This window comes from Dipodomys merriami, unplaced genomic scaffold (assembly GCF_024711535.1).
Source record: "Dipodomys merriami isolate MVZ:Mamm:240054 unplaced genomic scaffold, mDipMer1.0.p SCAF_2, whole genome shotgun sequence".
In the NCBI taxonomy this organism is placed as follows: domain Eukaryota; kingdom Metazoa; phylum Chordata; class Mammalia; order Rodentia; family Heteromyidae; genus Dipodomys; species Dipodomys merriami.
Window position 1 is genome coordinate 20,448,486 of NW_027203381.1, and position 22,142 is coordinate 20,470,627.

Sequence of the window (22,142 nt, forward strand, 5' to 3'; positions counted from 1 at the left end):
ATTGAAAACAGATTTCTTAGATTGGGACATTGAGACTTGTTTTTTGTTTAACAAAATTGAGACATATGTTCTATGGGCCAGTGATTAGGAGCAAAGCTCTGAGTTCAGACTGCCTGGCTTTGAACATCTGCTTTACTACTTTACTATCTGTAGGACCACATGGTTTATCTTTCCAAGCTCAGTCTCTGCCTCTGTAATAATGTCCTGCTTGTCTAAAGCTAGGACTTAAAGAGTCAGTTCTTGTAGCAGTAACCAGTAAGAAGCATATACTCACTGAGTACTGCTTTTGTAAAGTATGTTTGGACAGCTCCTCTGCTTTTGCTTTCTAGAAGAGTTTTGTGACTGTATGAGGATTGGGTGCATCCACTAGTCGTGCAAAGAGCTTTCAATTACCATCGTTCATTCTCTGGTCCGTGCCAAGCACTTCCTCTCAAGTTCATGCTTACTTGTCAGAATGTGAAGATGATAGATTATCTTTGGTCAGCTTGCGCCTAGATTAGAGTCTGGAGAGAGGTCAATGTGGTCTCAGTTCAGTCCTTGTTTTTCTTTCTCTCACTAGAAAATTTGGGATCAGAGACTGTTTCTGAGACTCTGTGCACTGGTTATGTGGTAAGAGGGGGATTTACAAGCAGGGAGGGGCTCTTGCAGGGAAGGCTGAAGAAGGGTGTCAATGTCTCTCTCTCCATACATATATGTATATATATATATATATATATATATATATATATATATATATATATATATATATATATATATATATATGAAAGGTAGCCTCTAGCTGCAAGCATACTGGGTGTCAGCCCATGTCAGGCAGTGTCATATATCTTTGTAAAGACTGGGCCTCATGTGTCAGGGATATCAACTCTGTGTGTTGGAGTCATGTGCTGTATTGGGCTCTGGTTATCCTGGGATGATGGATTGGGATGAGGGGTTCCATGTACATAGATCATCCTGTGGTTATATGCTGAGAAAAAAATTAGACAAAGAGTGCCCTTAAGGAAATAGGAAATGATCAGGAAGGAAGAATTCAAAGAATCTGGATCTATGCTGTTCAATATAGCCAGGTCTGGACACACATGGCTTTTGTGTGGTTACATTGCAGCTGATCCATACTGCAATGTGCTGTATGGAGAAAATAGATACCACACCAAAAGTTAGTATAAGGAAAAAGGAAAAGAATGTGTGATGCATTGTTAATAAATATCATATATTGGAAAGGAAAAAGGAAAAGAATGTGTGATGCATTGTTAATAAATATCATATATTGGAAATGCTATATGGAATGAAATGCAATGCAATACTGACAATTCTACCAGTTTCTTCGTATCTGTAAAAATACAGCTAATTGAAAAGTCTAAAATTGTATTGCAGTTCATAGCACATTTTGAGGAGATAGTCATAGGTCTAGATAGTTAAGGCGGGACTAAGGATAGTATCTGCTAGTTAGGAGTAACTGGAAGTTATGAAGAGAGGGAATTAACCAATTTAGAGCGTGGGAGTGGGAAATGGTTCCTAAGGGACAAGCCAGGCCCTTCAAGTCAGATGGTCTAGTCAGCTCTTGCTTTCTGATGAATCTCATATCACCTCTGTCTTTAGTAAGGTCCTGATGAACTGCCTTTTTTGACCTTGATTCAGTTGGGTTTCAGGAGGTGGTGTGTGGGTACAGCTTGGGGCAGAGTAGGAAGAGAGAGAAATGCTGTCACAGACCAAGGTTAGGAAATAGCACTGATCAGGCAGGACTTATGAGGCAAAGACCAACATGTCCCACTTAGGGTCCTGAATTTTTTCCTCAAAGAATGTATTTCCAAGAAGGCAATGTAGCAGTTGTGCCTATGCATAGCTACCTTGTAAAGCATCCCATGAACACACTTGAGGAAAGTGTAGTAAAGTAACAGAAGCAACAAAATGATCAAGACTCTCATGGATCAGCAACTGGGGCATTTCAATACGGAAGGGGAATCACCTTCATTCTGTCAGTAAGAATGTGAATATTGGCTTGTGCCCCAGGATTGAGCATGACAACACAGGTTTGAATGCCAGCTGGTATCTGGACCGTGTGATCGTGACTGACATGAAGAGGCCTCATCTTCGTTACTACTTCAACTGCAACAACTGGTTGAGCAAAGAGGAAGGTGACCGCCAGTGGTGCCGGGATCTGCTGGCCAGCTTCAACCCCATGGACACGCCCAGAGGTCAGTAACTAAACTAGACTACTTAGCATCCCTTCCTGCCTGATCTGGTCTCATCCAGGCTGCTCTCTTGCTCTGGACAGTCTATCTCTCCAGGATGTTTTTGTTGGCTAGGGTTACTGCAGCCCTATGGGTTTTCCATGAGAAAGTGGTGATTGTAAGGTTCAAAGGAGTGGGAAGTACAAAAGGACCTACAGGCATGATGGAGGGATAAGCTTGCTCTGGAGTGAATTTCCTCTTCTCAATGATTCTCAGTGGTGAATGCCTGCCAAGAGCGTTTTTTTTTTTGGGGGGGGGGTCAAGGAAGCTTCCCTGGCTTCCTATTCCCTTCCCTTTCTTTTAACACCCAAGGAAGGGCAATAGAAAAAAAAAACCTGATATCAGGGAAAGAATGAGAATTTTCATCTTCCAAAGATCCACCATACTGATTTCTGGTTCCTTTTGAAGAACAAAACAGCATATTTCAAAAGGCATCTGTGACCAAAATCTTCAGTCTTCATTAATCTTAATTCTACAAGCATGGGAGGTGTTCTTTGCGAGGTGGGGGGGAAGGGAGGAGGTGGGGAGTTGGGGAGGAAAAGGATGGTAGGGGAAAAACAATGCTTGATAGGAAATGGACTCATTACCTTGATCTTGTAACTATAACCCCTCTGTACAGTATCTTTACAATAAAATATATATTAAAAAAAAGAATGGGAGGTGATGACAAACATATAAAACCCACATTAGGGGCCTGGTATGGTGGTTCAAGCCTGTAATCCTAGCTACTTGGGGAGCTGAGGTAGAAGAATCATAATTGAGGGCTAGCCTTCACAAAAGCTTGTGATACCTACTGAAAAACAAATTAAAGCAAAATGGGGACATAGCAAAAATGGTAGAACACATGTACAGGCACTGCCTGGGTCAGCTTTCTGAAACATACTCATGATGGCGTTTTCTCACATACAGATAAGACCCTGCTGACTCTATGTCCAGGTCTTGTCTGGGCCCAGCCCCTGGATGAACTGTGGGAGATTATGCTTTTGTATTTCCAGGCTGGGTTCCTGAAAAACCTAACAAGAAAAGAAAGCTTTAAGTTTGAAATTACTGTATTGGAAAACAAAAGGTTAACTTACTGCATTTCACCTGGAATTATACCAACTTGGTATTTGGCTGCTACTGGAGATCTTTGATGATAAAAATAGGGAAGATAATTAGTTCTTCATCCATTAATTTTGATTTTGCAGGTGGAATATTTCAAAACATGGGGTAGGTCATAGAAGGAGGAGAGGGGAGAGGGAACATTTTCAGGGAGTATGCCTCCCACCACCAATACTTTCGAAGGGAGAGAAGACTGTTGGGGACCAGTCCCCTATCACCACTGCAAAGGGTCACTTCCAAAGTTCTTCCTTTTCAAGATTAAGCTATGGGGGAGGGGAGGGAGAAGGAAAGTAAGAGAAAAATGAGGGAAGGGGTAACAAGTTTGACAAGGAATGTATTTATTACCTTACTTATGTAACTGTAACCCCTCCCTCTGTACATCACATTGACATAATTTTTTTCTTGTTACAATTAAAAAAAAGATTAAGCTATTCAGGGTTCCTTGATGCGCCACTTCTTTTAGTACATTTAAAATGATCACTGTGTGTGTGTGTGTGTGTTTGTTTGTTTGTTTTCTTTTTTTGTTTTTATTTTTTTACATATTGACTTTGCAGTCAAAGGGCTCCTGTTCTCCTGGATAAAAAAGAGCAAAATGACTGTTCTACCCCAAACCTTTAGTTCTTGTTCAGGACTTCAAGGCCACTGAAGAAGCCTCCTGGATTCTCCTGATTCATTCTTCCATGAATTGGTAGGAGTGGGGTCTTACCTTGGCTGGCTCTCCCAGCATCTCCATAGAGTGATCCAGACAGACATCATGCACCATTAAGCATTACCCATGCATAAAGCCTGCCCAGGGACTTAAGCTTTCCACCTCCATTATTGTCTCCCACTTAGAGTAGGCGTCAGGGATCCTGGCATCTTCTAGAGCCTGTGGAAGGTTGGCAGTTGCTTTTCTAGTATATCTGCATTTATTATCCCTGGGAACACAGGCTTGGCTACTGAATTGCTCCAGAAGTGCCATGAATATTCCCTCCTGCCATCTGCTTCTTGGCATCTCTTCCATTTCTGTGGATGCCTGCTTCCCTTCCTGTAGGGCTTCTTCCATTCTGCTTGGAATGGCTCACCCTCTTGACAAACCAGAGTACAATGGGCCAAAGCAGCAGCAGCAGTGACATCTATACATGGAGGCAGTCCTTGGCTGGAAGCTAAGCTTGGTCTCTCACACTTCGAGGAGAAATGTGTTCTTTAGTAGCTTTCAGAGTGATCCACTCTGGCTGCTGGGGTGGGTGGAGTGTATTTCCCAGGTATTTTGAGTTGGATGAAGTTGAGAAATACCATATTGCAGGGGCTACTGCTTGCTCCTTGGGATTTAGCTACTTAACAGGTGTTTATTTGTCTCTCCAACCAATGCAGGCTGCCTCAAGAGTCATGCTGGGGTTTCCTGTCCCTGGTGACTGATCTTTCACATCCACCAGGGTGTGACTAAGGGACTAGTATAAGTAATGGTTAGCAACAGGTTTGTGTGCATATGGAGGAAGTGGGGCTTCTGTATGACAACCATCCACTTATGAAGGAGAAAGAGCTGGCCTGGAAGCAGAGGTCTGGGTTTTGATCTCACTCTTCAGCTGCGAGTCACTTATCCTGTCTGCATCTCTGTTTCTTCATTTTATCAGAGAGTTGGGTTAGATACCTTCTGGTAAACCCCCTACAGTATTGGCTTTCTCTGGCACTTTACTGGCTAAGCATTTCCTGGACTTTCTTGCCTACCCCCAAGCTCTCCTGCTGTGATTTCAATACTCCGAGTTAATGTTGTCACTCCTAATGTGACAATCCTGGGAAATTTATAAGCATATTGCTGAATTACAAGGAATGAAGTACCACCCATCCTTCTCTGGTCCCAAGAAAGCCCAAGGGACTTCCCTGAAGCTGGGGTATGTGCATGGAAGTATCGATGAATGAGCTGTAGAGAGGACAAGAGGACAGGGTCTGATCAGATGATGCAATCTCTCTGGGTAGATTTGGGAAGATCTAGTGCTGAGTCTTACATTCTGCATGACCTTCTCATTGCCAATATCATGTCACTTTGAGCAACTGCCCACATCTCAGTGCCAACCCACAAACCCTCCTATCTTGAAAATTATGAGATGATTGGTTGGTGTAGACTAATAATGAGGCCACAACACATCATGTTGGAAAAGCTCTGCCAACTGGGCACAAGACAGGCCTTTGAAGTCTAGATCTGTGTTCTAATTGGCCTGAGGCTCTTCAGGGCCCAGTCTGTCAACACCGGGGCATAACAGCTTACAGATACGTCAAACTCAGGCCAGGTCAGCAGGAGAGGGAGATAGCCCTTGCATCCTGGGAGCCCAAACCTGCCTGCTGCCCCCTCCCCCCAGTCTCCAAGCTGGAACCTGCACCCTGGGCTTTGTTAGGGACAAGCCTTCTTTTAGAGTGCATTTAATCTTCTTTAGTAGATTAATAATAAGGACAGCTATATCCAGTTTTGTCATAAGCTTCACAGAGACCAACAGGCTGCTTGTTAGAGAGGAAGGAATGCTAACAAGAAATAGCAGTGCCTTGGTTAGGGAGGTCAGGAGCAGACTCATGGTAAGGGGGAGGTGAACACAACACCTGCGAATTTAAGAATCTCCTTTAGTCTTGAGCAAGTGAATTAGCTTTTGGGGGGCTATGCCTAATGTAACAACCAGTGCTTTGTATTGAAAGTGGCCCAGAGACTAGGGATGGGTAAAAATGGGATTTGTGCTTAGCATTCTTTCTCCTGTTAGGCACCTTATCAGATAACTGGGCTATGATTTCATTACAGCACAAACTGCAATGATTATCACACAGCTCCAGATGTGAACTGGATCTCAGCAAGACCACACTGGGCACAGTGCCCAGGGTGCATTTGAGCAGAGGTCAGAATAGGAGAGCGATTGTGACTAATATATTAAGGATGTGTGCAAGTTGCACTAAACTGCAGGATTATAAGACCTCCCAGAGACTGCACAATGTCAACACAAATGTCAAATGAAAGTGGCCTGGATGACTTGAGGAAACACACCACACACACACACACACACACACACACACACACACACACACACACACACACACACACACTTCCATGGAGAGACTTCTGCCAAAGAGACAAGTATTCAGATTTTATTGGATGATACCACTAATTTCAAAACATAGCTCTAAAAGCCAGAAAGCATAGAAAGCATGTGACTATTGATTCTGCCACTCAATGTAAGTGAGACCTGGGGCAGGTGTCAGGCAAGTCTCCTGTTTTGTTTCTCTCATTGTGGAGTGGCTGGATTAGGTGGCTCCTGAAGGTCTCTTGGGGATTAGTAGACTCAGTAGGTCTGGGGACAGTACTCGTCCACAGGGGCTGAGGAGATTGGCTTTGGTGGCTTTTCTGCTGAGAACACTTCTCCCTCACCTTACCCCTTTCCTGCATTCCACCTTCTGCATAGGTTCCCATGGGTCCCATTCTCTTTGATAAAAACATAGCTCTGCCATGTTACCACTTAGGCCAGCATGAGCAGATACCTGAGATGCTGTGTCTCTGTTTTCTTGTCTGTGCAATGGGTATGGCATGAATTACCCTTCATATGGTTAATAGGGAGATTAACATTAAGGTCTCAGTGCATCAACCACATGGAGTAAGTGCTGGGCAATTAATACAGTATCAGGCCGCTGTACTAAGGTTAGGCTTCTGAGGTTTTCTTTTCTCTTCTTCCTTCATCCAAGCTGTTATGATTCTGAGCTGCACAGACTCCAGATTCTGGCCTCGCAGAATTGGAAAGGACTTTGGAGCTCCTCTATGCTGGAATCCATGCGAGGATCCAGGGCGGCTCCAGATCATTGGAATAGGCCTGCAAGATGCACAGCAGCTCAAGCTTGCAAGAAAAGCCTTTCTACCTAATAGGTCTCCTCTCCCTGACATTTACCCTCTACTCAGCTTTCAACAAGATCTAGGGCTCTGTTGGCTGTGGGTGCCGCTTGAGGGTTCTAATTCCTTGGAGCCCTAAGGAGGTGGCCCCAACACATGGCTGCAGAGGTAGCTAGAGTTGGACCTGCCCTGCCTGCAGCATTCTCCTCCTCTGAACTCACAGCAGCTTCCCGCCCACCCCATCTGCTCCCACCTCACACTGCAGAAAATCATCTCCGGAAAGAGTGGGAAGGGAGAACCGGAACAGCTCAGAATGAGGCCTCAGTGAGACATATCGGAGGATTTTAGAACTGAAAGGGACTTTCTCTACTCCTCATCCATTTTATAGAGAATGTAAAAGGTCAGGGAAGCTAAGCAGCCTGCTCTTCCTCACACAGCACGACTCTGGCCCAGAGCTGGGCTCCTAATAGCAGCTCATGCTCCTCTATCTTTGCCACTCTTGAGTTTATTTTTCTCAGCGATTCAATGAATGAATAAATGAATGGATGATTTTGGATCTTCTATGCACCAGAGCTTGTGCTTGGCATAAAAATGTATATAGTCCCCTCTTTCTAGGGGCTTGGAGTCTAGAGGGGAGAGGACTTAGTTTGAGACTTGACTGCGTTAAGACTTAAGACTACTTTGAAGATATTCCTGTTAACATGTTGGTGAATTTTCTTCTCTTTTTCTCTCCCTCTTCTCTCTCACTCATGCCTGCATTATTAACTGCTCCATACTGATTAAAGTAGTATTTTGGGGGGGGGTATGTCAATCCTGGGGCAACAAGCTCAGGGCTTGGATGATTTCCCTTAGCTTTTTGGCTCAAGCCCTCTACCATTTGAGCCATTGCTTTGCTTTGAGCATTTTGATGCTTAATTGGTTAATTTTGTGGTTAAAAGAGCCTCATGGACTTTCTTGCCTGGATTGGCTTCCTCAGATTTCTGTCTCCAGAGTAACTAGGATTATAAGCATGAGTCATGGTCACCCAGCTTAATAGTATTGTTTTATACTCTATTTTATAAATGTGTGGTCCTTAAGATTGCAGTATGGAACTGATCTTCTAGTCATTATAGTGTTTTATAAAAAGAATTTATGTTTTGATGGGGTTTCAATTCAGAGCCTTGTTCTTGCTGGACAGGTACTCTATTAATGAGCCACAATCCTCCCACGTGCTTCCTACAGATACATACTACCACACCCAGCTCAATTGATTGAGACAGAAGTTTTATGAACTTTTTGATTCTTCTGATTCTTACCTCTCAAGGAGCTAGGATTACAGGCACGCACCATTTTGCCCAGCCCTAGCCATTACTTTAAATGGTAGCATTGCAGTCCATGAGTGAAAGAATACTATAATACTATAATTCTTCCAAACAATCCCCCATGTTGGATAATCTTAGGTTATTCCTAATTTTTGTTATTGTTAATAATGCTATAATAGACACCCTTAAAGATAGGATCTGGACATAATTGTGTTCCTTCTAGAAACTTCAGTAGGTCTGTCTTATTCACAGATTCAATATATACAGTTTTGACTATGCAGGGTAGAAAATAAATGTTAGAAACTAAAAGAAATTTCAGAAACAAAAATGTGAAATTTTGTGCCCATTACGAAGTACAGTTGATTCAGAGAAGCACACAGTACCATGTTATTGTTAGTTGTGTTTGACTCATTGTGTAATCTGATGAGGGTTTCTCTGCCTGTAATTTAAGAAAAAGAGATCTGCCTCCCAAGAAAGCTAAGGGCACTCAAAAAGCAAAATAAAAGTTATGGTGCTTGATTTAAGTGATGATGTGAAAATTTGAGATGTATTGAGCAATCCTTAGTGAAGTTGGGCATCACTGTGGGAAAATTAGTCAAACATCCACAGGAAAGCCTTGAACTCTATGCATCCTGACCAATCACAGTTTTCCTCAGTGGTCTCTTAGGAGCCACAGACCTGTGGATAGCAAGATCTAAGATCTACTGTAACTGTTACGCACGGGGATTGCATCGCTGGTTCAAGAATTTTGCCCAGGATAGACTATGACAGGATTTACTTGTCCTCCAGAAAGGCTGGGAGACCTCCTAGTTCCTCTAGGGCTCTGAGGAAAGATCACCTCTTAACCTTGCAGTAGAACCTGGGGGAAAATGCAGCCAAAATGCAAGTGGTGCTCAGGTAGATAGGAAGGTCCTACAGTATCGGGTGTGGGACCAAGAAAGACAAATGATGAAACGGTGTGTGGAAACCATGCTGTTGGGCTTGGCAATGAGTGGATGAGAGGCTGAGCAAGATGAGCTCAGCTGGACTAGTTGGACTAGCTCACATCTGGACTGGACTAGTTAATACCCACTCCACATGGTGTTTCAAAACTGGAGAAAGGGCATCAGGCTTACAGTGAACAGTTTCCTAGAAAATGTGCTGGCTCTACATTTATGTGTCAGTAATGAAAGTGGCAGAGTTTTGTTCCTTGATGTTTTGCTCATGAACAACTATGAACAAGTGATATTTTAATGTCACTGTCAACTAGGTTCAGTGGAGGTCAAATTCTGGGCACATGTTAAGTGCCAAAAGGGCACTCTGGGCTTGAAAGGTGAATATTCCTAAAAGATACAATAAACTAAGGATTGCTGAGTAAATCTCACATTTTCACATTATCTCAAATTTTCACATAAGGGACACACCCCTTTATGTTAATACCTCTTGAGTCCAAATCTGCTTTCACTCTTTTTATGAAAATTGGCCAAGTTTCTTTCTTTTAAAACATATTTTTATTTTTTAATTAACTAACTTTCCCTCAAGGCTGACTCTCTACTCCTTTAGCTACAGCTCCATTTCCTCATCCACTTCTCCTAACTTCAACTCCATTTCCCCATGAGTCAAATGGTGACAGCAGTAGCATTAAGTCCTAACATTTTTGCAGGGAGGTCGCGAGGACAGCTGTGGCTTGATCCCTCCCCTTTGAGATCCTCAGTAACTATTAGAAGTTCTTGTGATTTTTAATACTGGGGTGGGTCTTCCAGGGCAGTGAGTCCAGGATGTACTAGGGGAAGCAGATGGCTCTAGTCCTACTTACCAGAAGCAAGCACAATCAAGAGAAGAGACATGAAGGAAGGCGGTTGTGGAGAGACAGCTTGCAGTTTTCCCCCCAGAATCCAGTGGGTGGGCTCAGGAGTTGGGCGAGTATCCCAGAGGCTGTGGGGGAAGATTGGAAAGTCTGGGCAAGGTAATGGAAGGATGGGTTACACCTATCGGAGGTGGCAGAGCTGGGGGCAATCTGGAGGGGTCAGTTACAAGGATGAAGGCTTTGCGATGGGCCTTGGGGCAGGAGCAGATGATAAGGAGTCCTCATAGGGTAGGAAGGATTTGTGTTAGGTGTCCATCACCCAGCACCGCGTGGCCTGCTGTCCCCAATTGCTCACCTGTGCAGGCTGGACCAGGCCCAGCTTCCTCTGGCTGGGAGAGAACATTCCCCCTCATCCCCGCCCCTCCCCGGGCAGCTCCATCGTCACTCTCTTCTCCATTTTCATCTCCGCCTCCACACCACCTGTGATACCTCCCTTCCAGCAGCGCCTTGGCTCTCGGGGGAGCGTGAGTGAGCGGAAGTGAGGGGTGTCTGGGTGTGAGCCACGCGGATTCACTTGTGGGTGGTGGGAAAAATCGAACCCCATCAGCCTCTTCCCAACCTCCTCTCCAGCCTTCACCTGCCAAAACGACTGGGATCTGGGGATGGGTGAAAGGCAAGGGAAAGAGACGCCGATGGCTCCGTTCATTCATGATTCTGTTTCCTGAAAAAGCTGGACCAAGTGCGCATCTTGTGGGGCCGCCCCTTCCCAGGGAGGCAGGCTCCGCCGTGGGCAGATGCTTCCCTACGGTCCTCGGGAACAGGACGAGCAGCTCAGGCAGGCTCAGCTGTGCAGGCAGGCACCGGGATTTGGGGGACCCGGCCCCCCTCATCCCCGTGTCTCTCCCGCTGTCTAGGGCCCTCTTTGGGAGGTGTGCTTTTAATGCCGCGTGACGACTTCCAGACAGAGCGCAGGGGAGGCTGCCGGGGTGGCTGGCAGCCAGGGCCTGCCAGCGCCTGCCTTTTCTGGGAGCCCACGCAGAAGCTTCCGTGGGCCTCCAGGGACAGACTTCCTGCTGGAAGGCAGCAGACTTGATTGTGTGTGCCTTTGCCACCAGGCCTAGGGCAGAGCGGAAGGATGCAAACAGCTCTCGGCTGGGGTCTCCAGGCAGGACAACCAACCGTCTCAAGACTATGCCAGGGCCACTGTCTCTACAATACTGCTAACTCCACAGCACAGGACCCCAGCTCAGTTCTCTGGCTTTGGATTATGTATTAGCGTAATCCCGGCTCTGCCTGCCTTGTTGTGAATTGTTTACAACAATGCCCAAATTAGTCAGGCCTCTGGACCCCCACTGACCCTTAGTGGAAGTCAGCTGGTAGAAGCTGGGGCTCAGGTGTAAAGGGCAGACACTGCTTTTCCCTTCAGGAAGTTTTAGATTTGTGTATTTGTCAGGATTGTCCAACAGATGGCAGTAAAGTGTCTCAAGGAAGGGATGCTTCTAGCTCATTTGCACAAAGGTCCTGTATAGGCTAATGGTGGGCCCTGTAGAGAGAAATCAGTTCCAGGGAGAATTTTCTAAAAGGCACAGGTCAACTTTAAAGCTGACTTGGGGGACAGTTCCCATAAGCTATGCCAGGCCCTATCTCTCCCATCCTTGCTCACTCTTTGGAAGAGGAATGAACTTGCTGGTTCTGCTCCTGTTTCCTCACCTATTTCCATTTCTGTCCCCTGACAACGCTCAGCCAGGCTGTGAGCGAAAAGCACCATGCCTTAGGTTACAGCGTTGGTGCTGTCATCATCGGTCTTTACCTTTGTGAAGCATCAGACCTCCTTATTTATTCTACTCAGGGGATCATCAGGTTTTGCCTAGCTACACAACAGCCTTATGGGGCAGAGAAAGCTGGCACAGAATATGTCCATGCCAACAGAGAGAAGGGATTATCACCTGTCTTCTGAGCCTTTGGGTGCTTAGCCAATGTTGGAATGTATTCTAATTCCTCTGCAGACAGCAGCTGACCATTGTTTTGTTTTGAGATAGGGTCTCACTAGGTAGCCCTGGCTGGCTTTGAACTCTAGATCCTCTTTGCCTCAGCCTCCTAACTGCTGATTTGGTTCTTACAGGGTTTTTTTCCCCTTTAAAAGTGAAATCAAAAGAAGAAAAATACTCAGTGACACATAAAATTTCTAAGATTCCGATGTCAGGGTCCATAAATAAAGTTTCACTGGGACCCAGCTGCACTCATTTGTCACACAGTATTGTGAATAGCTTTTTTCGTGCTCTACCTACAGGATTGAGTCATTGTAACTCAGTCCAAATAGTCCACACAGCCAAAAATATTTTCGATCTGGCACTTTACAGAAAAAGATTGCTAATCCCTGGGCTACAGCACTGGACACCCTAAGGTAGCTTGGGAAGGGTCCTGGATTTCAAGACAAGGAACCTGGGTTGGAGCTCCTTTTTGCATTGTGCTGCTGGGAAAGTCGCTGTCTCCTTGAACTGGGTTTTCTTATGTGTAAATGACAATGTTAACAGACTTGGCTCTGTCTAAATCCTGTGACCATTGTATGGTCTTTGTGGCCACAACTGAGATCAAGGTGCTTGAATATTACCGAGAACAATTAATCATTGTTCAATGAATGGAACAAAGATACAGGTATTTAAAAAGAGGTGCCCTCTAAATACGCATTCGATGGCCACCGTCCATACCTCTAGTCTTTGCATTCATTACAGACTTGCCAAATCATGTATATATTTTATTTTCATGTACAGAATCCAGTCTCTTCAATGGATTTCTGTACTATGGCACAGGGTGGAAATGGGCTGGAGAAAGCAAGGGAGTTGGAGGGAAGCCAGTTGGAGACATTTCAATGGTTTAAGGGAGATATGCTGGTGGGTTGGTTCAAGGTAACCTCTTGGTCAAAGCTGACCCAGGGAATATATTCATCTATCCCAAGGAATATGTTACTAGATGAAAACAGAAGTTCCCTTTCTCTTTGATCTATTCCTACATTCTGTTTAGTAATGTCCTTTTGGAGCCAATGTGACTTGTTTCTGGCTCTGTCATTGATCATGGGGCGATGGATTAATGGTGTGGTAGTGACTTAGGGGGCCTCTATTCGGCCTCTATGCTGCTCTCTCTAAACCCTTGTTGAGCTAAGGTGTTCTCTGTCCTTGTCTCCAGGTAACAAGTATGAAATCAAGGTATATACTGGTGATGTGATTGGTGCAGGGACAGACGCCGATGTTGTCATCAATATCTTTGGAGAGTATGGAGACACAGGTATAGATCTGGATGTTTTCTTCCCAAGCCATACCCTCTACTGCATCTTGGATGGGATATTTCCCTACAAGAAGTAATATTGTAGAGGAAGCCAGTGTGAGCCTCTTTAGTCTCCTCTGTTAAGCATCTCTTTTCTTGTAATGGCTTGTTTTCTTCATAGCTTGCCCTGGGCAACAAGGTGTCTGTCTTGTGTTGTAAAATATGTGCACATAATAGGTTTTCAGAATAAAGTATATTTGCATTTATAGTTGGTTTAAATTAGACTATGAACAAAATCAAACTCTATCTCCAGGGAACTCATTTGCACTTAATTTCTTTATCCCCATGAGCTCTATGTCCATCTGAGCAGTGTATGGTCTGAGCCAGAGAATTGGGTTAGACTAGGATGAAACTAGGGGCTAGAATTCCATTTGGCCTCCCAGATGAAGCAGGACCAGATCACAGACAGAACTAGGAAGAAGTTTAGGTCAGAAGAACTGAGGCAGGTGCCTTTCTCCTGCTTCTGATAATTAAGTAGAATAATATAGGCATCATAAAAGCTATAGAGGCCTGGGAATTTTGTATACAGCATATTAAAGCATTTAAAAATGAATCACAGAATTTGTAAGACATAAAAAAGAACTCTCCAGGTACCAGCAATGAAGAGGGAACTCAAAACCAAAGTGGTAACTATGAATTGATGTTATGGCTCTTAGAAGAAGGAAGCTTTCATGCTCAATAGCCTAGAGGATTGATTTTTATGCTCATTTAGGTTAGAAAATGAGACCTTGACCCTGCATGAGGCAAGAGATTTGAATTTAGAACTGCAGATAAAGACAAGAGTCCTGAAGGTTCACAGGGACATCTTCAGTGAAAAAAGTAGAACAGGAAAAAAAATCATCAGCACTATAAATCTATCCCCACAAGAGCTTCACATTAAAAAATATGAAATCAGTAGCTTAGGCATATATTTCAAAGGAACTTGAGGTCTGATATTGTTCTGTAAGTGTGATTTGGGACCCCATCTTTCTCCACGTACAGAATATTTGAGTTCATGGCGGTAACAAATACCTTTCATTTTTAGTACTTCACAGAAGACCTTGTAAGATTGCATGAGATCCCCAAGTATGAAGTTCTGGAGATGAGTTTATTTTCCAAAACCGCAAGACACTCAAGGGAAAAAAATCCTTCATGGCTAAGCATTTATCAACACAGCAAACAAGATTTTATCCATAGGAATCTCAAAAAAGGCAGTAATCTGGGAAAGCCTATAATTTAAATTGTTTCAACCTATTAAAGACCTGAAAATTTGAAGAAAATAAAGTAATGTGAAAATAGCACATTTTCAAAAAGTCAAGAAGAAATAGAGGAAATGAAGCTCTGGTTACTAAAGATAAACACTTAGAATATATGTCAACCTATAATTTTATACAAGATAGGTTATCATTCCAGAGTGAGGCAAAACTAACTATTTTCCAAGCCAACAAAGAGAACTAGAGTTTACCACTCCTAGGTCTATGCTTAAACAACCACTACATTCAGAAAAGGGAAGTGGGGCATATGAAAAGAAAAGCTAAGCAAAAAAGAAAAAGAAAAAAAGGAATGAATATGTGACAAATCTAAGCAAGCATTGATTATACAAAACACAATAATATGACTAATACAAAGGCAAGAGTAAAATCAATATTTGATAAGGAATATAGGTGGTGGGAGTTAAAATTTGATGAGGGTTTAAGCTGAGGCCCATCTTCTTACTTCTAGAAGAATAACTGTAGACTTTAAGAAGTCTACACTTAACTATTAATTTTAAGAAGTCAAGTATGAATAATAAAGTTTTAAGTTAAACACCAGAAGTAGAGATTCATAATCTATAATAGAATGGATAAAAGGAATGAAGATTCATTAACCCACTACCTAGTTGATAAGCATTAGCTAAGAGCAGTATTATCTATTACTGCTTCTCACTGATACACAACACATATTCTTTTCAGGCACATCATGGCCATGTACAAAACCACAAAGCAAATCTTAATAAATTCAAGTAAATCACTAACATAGAGACAACAGTCTCTGATTATAAAGTTATAAAAATTAGAAGAAACTGTCCTTTCAACCCACTTAGAAATTTAAAAGCGCACTTCTGAATAAACAAAGGAGAAATACTATTATGAATATTCTGATAGAATGTCCTTATCCCAGCAGCAAAAGCAGCAGTGGCCTATGAAACAAAATTTACTGGAAGAAGTGACAGAAACTGTAGCAACAACAAGTTTATAAGCTTCTGGTACTTATGACATTCTGTGTCCTACCAGAAGGGAATTTCAGAGTGAGATTGCAGTTTGGGAAAGCACTTTGACTCTGGGGCTATGGGATCTTTAAGCTGCATTATTGGAGCTGCATTACCCTCTTTCCTGGGGCCAGGGTCCAATATGCTATGGAGAATCTTGACTTTCAATCATCTTTGCTATGGTAGTATTTATGCTTGGAAGAGTACAAAACTCTCTGATAGCATAAAAAGAATCCCCAGTTTAAGCCTTGTGATTTTCATTATGTGGTATCATCTAGTCTTGTGTATCGGTATCTTGCAAGGATTGATTGTCTCAAGAACTGATTCTAGCCAGTTTCCAGAAAATCTATAGTCATCAAAGCAACTGGAGCAGTGATGAAAAGACATTAGACCCTCTGGGCTCAGTATCTCAAGCCTGTAATCCTAGCTACTGGGGAGACAGAGATCAGGGGATCTTCATTCCAGGTCAGCTTAGACAAAAAAATATTTGCCAGGCTCCATTTTGACCAAATGGTTAGGCAGAGTGGTCATGCCTAGCATCCCAGCAACACAAGAATGCACAAATAGGAGGGTAAAAAATATCCAGGCTGGACCAGGTAGAAAATAAGACTGTACCTAAAAAATAGTTAGTAAGGGGATTGATGGTCAAGAAGTAAATCACCTGCCTAACAAGTAGGAGGTCTTGAGTTCGGTAAGCCCCAATAGTAGGCATACACACACACACACACTCACACAGAGACCCTTAGACCTGTAGTATTGTTTAGGCAAAAATCTACTAAATATTTACAAAATATTGTTCTTACCAAATTATTAATTTGGATCCCCTTATATGAAGTTTCAAAGAGTTAAAGAGGTTATATACACTGCTTCATTTTTATGAATTTATCTTCCAAAATCAGGTAGGCACACATAAAGGGAAAGAAATGCAAGATTTGTTTTATTTATGAAAAATGACCCAAAAATTCTAAATAAATATTAGCATGCTGAATTTATAATATTTATATAGATAGATATAGATAAATGACAAGTAATTTCTACTATACAAGATTTACTCAAGGAATTCAAGAATAATTTAACATTAGTCAACATAACCATTAAATTTATTACAGTAATAGATTAAAGAGAAAAGAATAGAATAACCTCAGAAATATTATAGCTAATCTTAATTTCCATTCATCACAGTACAGAAAGTCCTAAGGACAGGAAAAAGGATAGCAAAAAGAAATAAGAGCTATGATTTTTGAAAAATGAAGGAACAGTCTCCCTCCCTCTTTCCCTCCCTCCCATCCTTCCCTCCCTCTGTTGTGGGTCTCTGCCATTGAACTCACTATATAGTCCAAGCTGGTCTCAAACTCATAATCTGTGAGTGTATTATGATAGTCAGCTAACAAACTTTCACTTTCATTTTCGTCATCTATCAAATCCAGGAATGATGATAGAACATTTAACAAAGGCCCTAGATACAAGATTAATAGACCAAAAATTAATAGCAAAACAACTGTCAATTCAAACATTTAAATTTAAATATATCACTTAAATTAGCAATTACATGGTACTTAAGAATAACTCTCTGGAAAAATATAAACTTTTATTGAAGGATATAGAAGAAGATGTAAAGAGAGGATTGTGTTCAAGGATCAGAAAAAACTCACTTACTTAGATATTAAAATTCAGGTTATAAAAAATTCAGGTTATAGCTGGATTTGTGGGTCATATCTGTAATCTTAACACTCAGGAGGTTGAAGTAATAAGACCAAGGGTTCAAGGCCAGCCTGGCTTCGATAATGAGAGTCTGGATGAATACACACACACACACACACACACACACACACACACACACACACACACACACACACACACACTAAAGAGCAACTAGGTAACTGAAAATTTCCTAGGTTTTTCTATAAATGCAATGCAATTTTCATCTGTTTTCCAAAAGGCAATACCCTGAAGCTTAGACTACTATTAAAATGCACGTAGAACCATAAAGGGTTAAATATTGTCAATATGGATTTGAATAATGAAAAGAACATGAGTAATATTAATAATGTAGGAACATTTATCCTTCCAGATATTAAGATATTGTAGATCTCTACAAACTAAATGAATGTGACATTGTTAAAATAAATAAAACAGACTAATGGAACAGAATAAATAGTGTAGAAATACACAGGAGTTGGCATTATAAATCAGTTTGAAGATGAGGTGTCTAATTACTAGTATTTGAACAATTGTCTAACCATTTGAGAAAGGATAAAATTATAACCTTACCTTTCACTATGCACAAAAATAGCTTCCAGATGGGCTAAAACTTAAATGTAAAGAATCAATTCTATAAAAAATTTTAGAAGAAATTTTAAGAAAGTGTCTTTTAAGATTTTTAAATTAGGGATGAGGCTTTTAAAGCAATTCACCAGTAGCACAAAAAGCAAAACATATTAATCAAGACCAAAAAATGCCTTCATGATTAAAAATAGACAAAAGAAAGATAATAGAAAAATAAAGGATACAAACAAAACTTATGAACAAGTGATACATATATATATGTGTATATGTATAAATAGAACACATGCTCAGTCTCCTCAAATAAGTAAGAAAATACAAACTAAAACTACCATGAAATACTATTCTACACACACTAATAAAAACTTTGAAATGTTCATGTTAATAATACAGTGCAAAAGGACCTCCAAGCAGGCAGGAATAGCTATACTCATATCTGATAAAGTTAATTTCAAATAAAAATCTGTGAAAAAGACACAGAAGCTCACTTTAGACTAATAAAGGGGACTATCTGTCAAGAAGAAATATTCATCTCTAACATTTATGTGCCAAATATTGTGTATTCAATTGCATAAACAAACACAGCTGGACTTAAAAAGCACAGATAAATGCAGCAGTAGCATGGGAGACTTCAAGACCCCGTTCACACCAACAGACAGGTCATCCAGACAAAGCACCAGCAAAGAAATCTCAGAATTAAATGATACTGTAGACCAAAATGGACTTGACAGACATTTACAGAATATTTCATGCAACAGCTGCACAATATACATTCTTCTCAGCAACCTATGGAAATTTCTCCAAAAATAAAAAGCAAATGTTAGGAAATGTGAGAAAATCAAAATAATTTCCTATGTTCTATCAGGCCATAATGAAACAAAACCAGAGCTCTACAGCAAAAGAGATGACAAAAATATGCGAACACGTAGAAATGGAACCACACATTGTTAAATGATGTTGAAGAAATGAGTGGAGAAAGGCAAACGCCCCTAAAATCTAATCAAAATGGGACCAGAACCTACCAGAACCTCAGGGACACAATAAAGGCAGTGCTAATGGAAAAGTTTATAGTTATAAGCCCCTACATTACAAAACAGCGCCAGAGTGATCTCAACTAAATAACCTGATGGGGCATCTGAAGCTCTTAGAAAAACAAGAATTAGCCAGACTCCAAATTAGCAGACAAAAATAAGATTTAGGGCAAAACTTGATGAGATAGAGACTAAAAACTAGTCAAAGAAGCAATGAAGCAAGAAGTTGGTTCTTTGAAAAGATAAATAAGGTAGAGGAATCTTTAACCAACCTGACCAAAAAGAGAAGGGACATGGAGTCAGCACTGCCAAAGAAGTCTGTTAACTGATCAGGTTCTAGCTAGAGCTCCTATACCAATCATTACAATTCAGGACAAAGTGTGCAAAAGCAGGTAAGCCTCAGATAAAGGGATGGGCATAGAGATCGTTTTATGGGGACAAAGACTCCAGTTATAAGCCCAGTTATAAGACTTTGGCACCAGCCACACAAAGGTAAACCAGGCCTTGCCAGAGACTGGAGGATATAAGGAGTCTTTAGATCTCAGTGGAGAGCCGCCCTTGACTTTGCAAGAGGTCTTTCAGTGGGTGGACCTGTTAAGGCCTGGAGTTGGCTTTCTCTTCTCTTCTGGTCTTTTTGTGACTTTCTTGCATCTATACATACAGGGGAGCGTAGGTTGGAAAGCGGAAAGGACAACTTTGAAAGGGGAGCTGAAGATAAGTTCTTACTGGATGCCCCGGATTTGGGGCAGCTGATGAAGATCAATGTGGGCCACAACAACAAGGGGAGCTCTGCAGGTTGGTTCCTGTCCAAGGTGGGTTCAGCAGATTGCTTATGGTCTCTGGGGCCTGGAAGGGGGCTTCTGCTTTTCACAAGGTCATATCTCAGCCCAATTTCCCTCTCAAGTTCTGTCTGCTTCTACTGGGCTGCCTAAGACATCTATTAATCAGCGTGCCATCCAGACTGCCTTTGTTACTCCTAGAAATCCCAGCTCACTCATTTGACCCAGTCAGGGCCTAATCATCCTTCAAGACTCTACCATAACTCTGGTTCTACTAGAACCTGTCTCCGTATCGTGCTCGCCAATTACCCAGTGTGTGAGGGAGGGCTTAACTTTTTCTGTGCAAAACAGGTCCCTGCTTAAATGGGTTATGTAAAGTTGGTAGAAGTAACTCCAATATTAAGGAAGGAAAGCTGCTCAATCACACCTGGCACTTTGAATCAACCTGAAAGTATTGATTCCTAGGCAGGCTCCACATGTTCCCTTTTGTTCTGAGCTTGTGCTGGTGGAAGTGAGGCTTCAAGGCCTAGAATATGACCTATCTGGGAGGAAGAAGGAAGAAATGACCTCTGTTTGGGGTCATCTTTTCTTTCCCTCCCACTTCTTTGGGAATATCTTGTCCTTTCTGACCTTCTTATTGGTTGGCCTTGCCTTTTGATACTGATATGTGCCTGCCACCATAGAATATAGAGCTGGCTCTGCTATGGACAAGCCTCTTTCTGTGGCATGCCTCATCTGTAGGGGCTCAGCTCATCACCCCCAGTTTGCCTCTTACCTCTTGGAAGGACAGCCTTGCTGGTGGGCTTGTCAACAGGTGAAGAATTCCCCCAGGTACAAATGGTTCTTGTTTTATATTAGGTCATTGCTCCTCCCTCCCTTCCTCCCTCCCTCCCTCCCTCCCTCCCTCTCTCTCTCTCTCTCTCTCTCTCTCTCTCTCTCTCTCTCTCTCTCTCTCTCTCTCTCTGTCTCTCTCTCTGTCTCTCTCTCTCTCTGTCTCTCTCTCTCTGTCTCTCTCTCTGTCTCTCTTGTCTCTCTGTCACTCAGTCTCACTCAGTCTCTGTCTCTCACACACCAATAAGAAACAACATATACCCTCCTATTATTCAGCACAAAGGATGTTTCTATCCTTCCAGCCTTGTTTTATAGTTGCCCTTCCCTAGGCCATTTTCAGGAACCCCTTAGCTCCTGAGCATATTCTAGAAGTCATACGTAATCTCAGTCTCACCAATGTAGTTCCCATAGGAATCCCTATGGTTTTACAGCATATTTCTATTCACCATCCTGCCACTGGCTGAGCTTTCCTGACTGGGGTCTCATTGAGGACTGGGAATTCCTCTTGCCTGGACTTCTCGGGCTTCCAGTTCTTGCATCCCCATCTTCCAGGGATATACTTTTTGTTTGTTTGTTTATTGCCTTTAAGTAGTTGTACAAAGAGGTTTTAATTCAACATGTTACTTTAAATGCATCTTGATCCATGGTACTCCTTCCATGCTTCCTCCCCATCTCTCCCAACCTTACCCATCTACTCCAGTCACCTAGTTCCATTTTTGCATATGCAGGGCCATATTTCTTTCTCTCTTTTGCCAGTTGTGGGGCTTGAACTCAGGGCCTGGGCTTTGTCCCTGAGCTTCTTTTGCTCAGGCTCGCAATCTACCTTGAGTGACAGCACCACTTCTGGCTTTTTCTGTGTATGTGGTACTGAGGATTTGAACCCAGGGCTTCATGCATGCTAGGCAAGCACTCTACCACTGAGCCACCTTCCCAGCCCCAGGGCCACATTTCTTGCTTCAACTTCCAGAAATGCCCTGCAACAGTGGTGGGAGCCAGGGCTTGGGAATTCAAGCCAAGGGGTAATTGAGAGTCATCCTTGGATGGCTCTCAAGCTTTGCCTGGAAACAGCTGTGTCCTGTGAACAGCTTTCCTTGGGCCAGAAGGAGAGAGAAAGTGCACTATTGGAGGACGCTCCAGTAATTGGAGGGGTTGGATAGATCACCAGCTGTACCCTGGATGACCCTTAAGCATGCTGTGTTGTTCTTCTTCTTAGATTGTCATTGAAGATATTGGGAACAAAAGGAAATATGACTTTCCCCTTAACCGTTGGCTGGCTTTGGATGAAGATGATGGCAAAATCCAAAGGGATATTTTAGTGGGTGGAGCTGAAACCACAGGTAGGACTGCGAAAGGGGAGACTTCCTGGCCTAACACTCACTTTCAGCCTGAGGATTAGTGCTAACATGTGTGACCTGG

At 42.4% G+C, this 22,142-nt stretch overlaps 1 protein-coding gene across 3 annotated transcripts in view; it reads left to right on the forward strand.

Moving 5' to 3' along the window:
- Positions 1-22,142, forward strand: part of Loxhd1 (lipoxygenase homology PLAT domains 1) — a 135,903-nt gene that overhangs the window by 11,803 nt on the left and 101,958 nt on the right. For all 3 annotated transcript variants that reach the window (XM_070028633.1, XM_070028634.1, XM_070028635.1), the window contains exons 4-7: positions 2,008-2,192; positions 13,438-13,536; positions 19,780-19,928; positions 21,940-22,063. In XM_070028633.1, coding sequence (XP_069884734.1) covers positions 2,008-2,192; positions 13,438-13,536; positions 19,780-19,928; positions 21,940-22,063 — 557 coding nt within the window. The remainder of the gene's footprint in view (positions 1-2,007; positions 2,193-13,437; positions 13,537-19,779; positions 19,929-21,939; positions 22,064-22,142) is intronic.